Source organism: Montipora foliosa, chromosome 13 (assembly GCF_036669935.1).
Source record: "Montipora foliosa isolate CH-2021 chromosome 13, ASM3666993v2, whole genome shotgun sequence".
In the NCBI taxonomy this organism is placed as follows: domain Eukaryota; kingdom Metazoa; phylum Cnidaria; class Anthozoa; order Scleractinia; family Acroporidae; genus Montipora; species Montipora foliosa.
In genome coordinates this window covers 5194526-5199417 of record NC_090881.1, presented here as the reverse complement: position 1 = coordinate 5199417, position 4892 = coordinate 5194526, and the positions used below count along the sequence as shown (strand labels likewise).

At 39.3% G+C, this 4892-nt stretch overlaps 1 protein-coding gene across 1 annotated transcript in view; it reads left to right on the top strand.

The window, feature by feature from the left end:
• The window catches only part of LOC137981552 (uncharacterized), a 14469-nt gene extending 10050 nt beyond the window's left edge, over positions 1-4419 (top strand). Inside the window, exon 2 of the mRNA XM_068828648.1 lies at positions 4129-4419. Coding sequence (XP_068684749.1) covers positions 4129-4419 — 291 coding nt within the window. The remainder of the gene's footprint in view (positions 1-4128) is intronic.
• Positions 4420-4892: the final 473 nt, after the last annotated feature.

Genomic DNA, 4892 nt, shown 5'->3' with positions numbered 1-4892 from the left:
GAAGTAATTAATACTTTATGATGCTAACAGGGGCCGAAGCGATCGCGGCGAGAGCACAACCTCCTGCCAAAGGCGGCAACATTGTTTCCCTGAAAAATTATCAATTCCAGTTTTTTTGAGACGGATATTTACTGCATGCATTCTGGGAGATTTGGTCATTTGCGACTAAAAATGTAGGCTTCGAACACAGGTTCTAAGAAGATTTATAACAACAAGTTCAACAAAGAAAATGCGTCCCATGGACAGACCAATCATAAGAAAATTCATAACTTCATGTGATTAATTGTCTTCTCGGGCTGCCAAAGAAACAATGACTTGCGTGGGCTTTCTTATTTCCGTAAAGTTAAGTAGATCACTTCCATGGACATGCAGTTGAAGTAAATTTCTACTTAAAGCATGCAAAGACTAAATCTCTAAGTTTAATCGGCGTTGCTTGCTGAGTTAAAACACATGTACAGTTGTAGCCACTGCATTGATTGGTTAAAGGCCCACCTTCAACCAACAGGCAATGGGTGCCATGGGACATTTTTTTATATATGCAAATCCTGTCAAAGCTGAAATTCACCCAATCAGATCGCTACAATAAGCAATGCAATTTTCCATGAAAAGAAAAAAAAAACAAACGGTTGAAATGCCTGTCGGTTGAAGATGGGCCTTTAATAGTTTCTTCGTTCATTTTGACTAATACTCAACACACGTTTACAAAAGAAAAAAAATGCTTGGTCAAAAGAGAAGGGGAGGGGTGGGGGAGTCCGCCTTTGTTGTTCATGTTTCGAATTCGAAATTTGTACTCATTTCTAATTTTGGGAGCTGGTCATTTCTGGGTTCTAATGTTCCCGTGAGGAATGAATCAACGATGAAATGATATATCATCGTTGATTCATTCCTTACGGGAACATCGGAACCCACAAATGACCAGTTCCTAACGTCAGTGGTTTCATAGCTCAGTTGGTTAGAGCGTCGCGCCGGTATCTTGAGGTCACGGGTTCAAACCCCGTTGAAGTCCTGAATTTCTCAGGCTTCTTTACGCAATTGCAAAAATTGCGTTCATAACTGCGAGAATGATAGCTTCACTTGATTTCATATCTGCAGTTCTTATATGATCCATTTCATATATCATTTTGAATGAGGCTGTACATGAATGTATGAATCCAGCCAATAATTTGTTAAGGGCAGCTTACTAATGCATGTCATCACGACAATGAAATAAACTAGCAATCCACAGCTATCCATTTTTATTTGATTTGATAGGTCTGAGTAGTTCACGGATTCCTTTTGGGACAATTGGGATTAATTTTACTGCTCTTGTCTAAGTAGAATCGAGTACAACGACGATCTGGGAATGCTAAGAACAAAACGGCAATTAAAACTGAAATGGTATTAATTACATTGTTCTTCTTTAATTTGAATTTAGTACTTATTTCTAATTTTATTTTCATTTCTAGATATCTCAGTGAGAATGAAATAACTCAACTCCCAGAAAACGTTTTCTCAGAACTCACACATCTAGAAGAGCTGTAAGTATATTGCCCTAAATACACTTTCAAAATATGATACGGCTTTGCGTCTCTCAATTCCACAAATAACTGTGTGACTTTCTTACAAAGTGACTCACACAGCTGGGTTAAATACAGTCTTCTCAGTAGTTAACCCTTTCAGGTGAAAAATTAAAGTGTGTTTAAACCTTTGCCTTCTAAGATTAATACTAAATGTTATCCCAGTCTGTCATTTTGGTTCTTTTTGTAAAACCTTTTATTTGATCTTAGCCAGGTCCCCATTTTCTAATGAAGGAGCAAATAAAACAATCATATTGATTGCTGCTGACACACATTAATATTCGAGTTATTGAAATGACAATATCTCCAACGAAATGCGAATTATATATACTAGGTACATAAAATTAAAATTTGAATTGTTTCCGGGAATTTCCAAGGTTAAAACATATTTAAAGCCGACGTTTCGATCAGTTTTACTGGTCTTTTTCAGGTTGTTTAATTAAAAAAAGGTTCTCAATGTGGCAGATCGTTTTTATTCGTTCAGCTTGGTGACCGCACATGACGTATTATGACCATTACACGACACGTAAATGATGTCAGATTGCGCGGGAAATGAAGTAGACAGTATCCTATTTACATCGATCTTACCCACACTCCTATTGAGGTATGGAAGTCTGTCGGCCACCTTCAGATGATGAAATACAGAACAATTAGTATCCTATTTACATCGATCTTACTCACACTCCTATTGAGGTATGAAGTTTGGCGGCCACAGAAAGCAATGGCATGTAGAACGCAAAACAGCGCGGGGGACCGCGAGGAACCCAACCTCAAAAGAAATCCCAAAACAGAATAAAACAGAACCACAAAACTAAAGACGACACAACAATAACAACACACTTTATTTATACGCCATCGAAATCATGGCACCACAAAGACATACAGAGTTATAGAAGAAAATAATGTACCAAGCAAAGTGATTTGCCTAAAATCAAGGCAAGACGAAATGAAGTAAATACGTATATGCTAATAAAACAGTCAGAAGTGTGCATTAAGGCAATAATAAAGGCATGGATAGGTAAATAGTTAATGCTGACAGTATGCTTCCGTGTAGGGTTCACCTCTAGAGATAAGTAGTTGGGGTAGTGAAATTTGAATAAACGCACATACTAGAAGCAGAAAGACTAAGGTGGAAGTGAACGCTTAGACGAAGACAAAGTCGGGGCAGGAAAAGCAGATACGAAATCCTTTAAAGCATTATAGTCCTCGTAAACGCGCGAAGCCTCTTGACATTGAGAAAGGGCAGAAGCAAGCAAATCAGCTGGAGCCCCTGCACGGATGACTTCAGCTTATTTAAGATAGTACAGCGCCGTTTTAGAAGTTGACCAGCCAACAGCCACCTTCAACCAACAGGCAATGCGTGCCACGGAATAATTTTCATATATGAAAATCCCGTCAAAGCTGAAATTCACCCAATCAGATCGCTACAATAAGCAATGCGAATTTCCATTTTAAAAAAAACCAAACAGTTGAAATGCCTGTCGGTTGAAGATGGGCCTTTAATAGTTTCTTCGTTCATTTTTCTTTTTGACTAAAACTCAAGTAGACAGTTTGCAGAACCGAAAAACCTGGATTCTGTACCACAGTGCGGCTCAAAGGTAAATAGATCTAAAATTGCTTGTATTATAACTTGAGTAGAAATTTTCTTACAATCAGGAAGGCGATGAAATGTAACTACAGTTACTACTCACTTGGTTTACAAGTGTCAATGGGATCGTTCTTTTGGCAATTAATGCTCCTTTACAATAGCCTACCTACACTGGTACAACTGTTTGTAAGAAACACTGTAGAACAGACATTCGTATCCAGCCTACCTCGTCTTTTTGCGAAACTAAATGCGACGCCTGTAACTGGTTCGAAGCCAGTTTGTAAGGGCCGTTAACTCGAACGACGTTCGATAAATTCTCTTATTAACAATGTTTAGTAAAGACGATAAATTTAAGTAAAAAAGCTCGAAGTAACATCCAACACACGCTTACAAAAGAAAAACGAAGCCTTGATCAAAAAAAGGAGGGGGGGGGGGGTCCGCCCTTGTTGTTGTTCTTTAATTCGAAATTTGTACTCATTTCTAATTTTGGTTGCTGGTCATTTGTGGGTTCCAATGTTTCCGTGAGGAATGAATCAACGATAAAATGATATACCATCGTTGATTCATTCCTCATGGGAACTTTGGAATCCATAAATGACCAGTTCCTAAAGTCAGTGGCGTCGCACCGGTATCGCGAGGTCACGGGTTCAAACCCCATTGAAGTCCTGAACTTTTCGGGCTTCTTTACGCAATTGCAAAAATTGCGTTCGTAACTGCGACGATCATAGCTTCACTTGAAACAGTACATTACCTCTTATATTTTTCATGTTTTAATTTTATTATCGGAAATTCATGGTTTTTTTTTTTAATTTAATGATGGATTAATTAATAAAGCTATTATTATTTCTGGGAATTGCCTGAGGGACACTACTCGTGCATGTCGTTGTCAGGTTACATGATGTTGATAGTAGTGGCCCTCGAGTTTGTACCATCAACAGCATGCAGCAACCATTTTGTATCAGCCTGCTAATGGTTTCTCTCAAGGTACAGCTGTACGTTTATACACCATATCTCTATGGGTTGCTGTACAGGGATTGGCCCAAGCTGCTCTATTCCCCTAACAGATGTCAAAGTCGCGAAGTGGGACCTAAATGTACCGATGTTTGCAGCTGCAATGGGGCTGAACATAATGGAAGCTGTGATAATAATGCCGATGATGATGACCATGAGTCATCTGATGTTGATAATGTTGATGATGATCATGACTACGATGATGATGATGATGAAGAGGAGGAGGAGGAGGAGGAGGAGGAGGAAGACGAGGGAGATGAATAGGATACCTTTTTATATTTGTCACGGAGTTGTGATAAAATTTCTTTTGGCTGATTGGGACAATCTGTCGTCATAACCAATTGCTACAAGGCATTACGTGTTCCAGCCTCGTTTTCACGTTAGCGTGGTCACGGTATCCGTTCTATTACTGTTGCGTGTCAGATAGACCCCAATTAAAAGGATGACAATTTTTGTGGAAAATTCGCCACCATTGACGATGGTAACAAAGCAGTTGAAGATCAAGCTTCGTTTCCATGTTGAACTCTGAGGGTCACACTTTTAACCTCCCGTAGAAGCCGTCGGCGGAAGTTGCAAAATTGCCGACAACATTTCACATGTTCCTTTGGGCCCCCTTAACACATTTAGATAGGCAGCTTTCTCTCACCAGACAATTCCCACGGGATTACAGATGCTCCCATACTAATTCGCAAGATTTGTCGACTGGCTGGCTACCGCGTACTGAACTAATTTACATA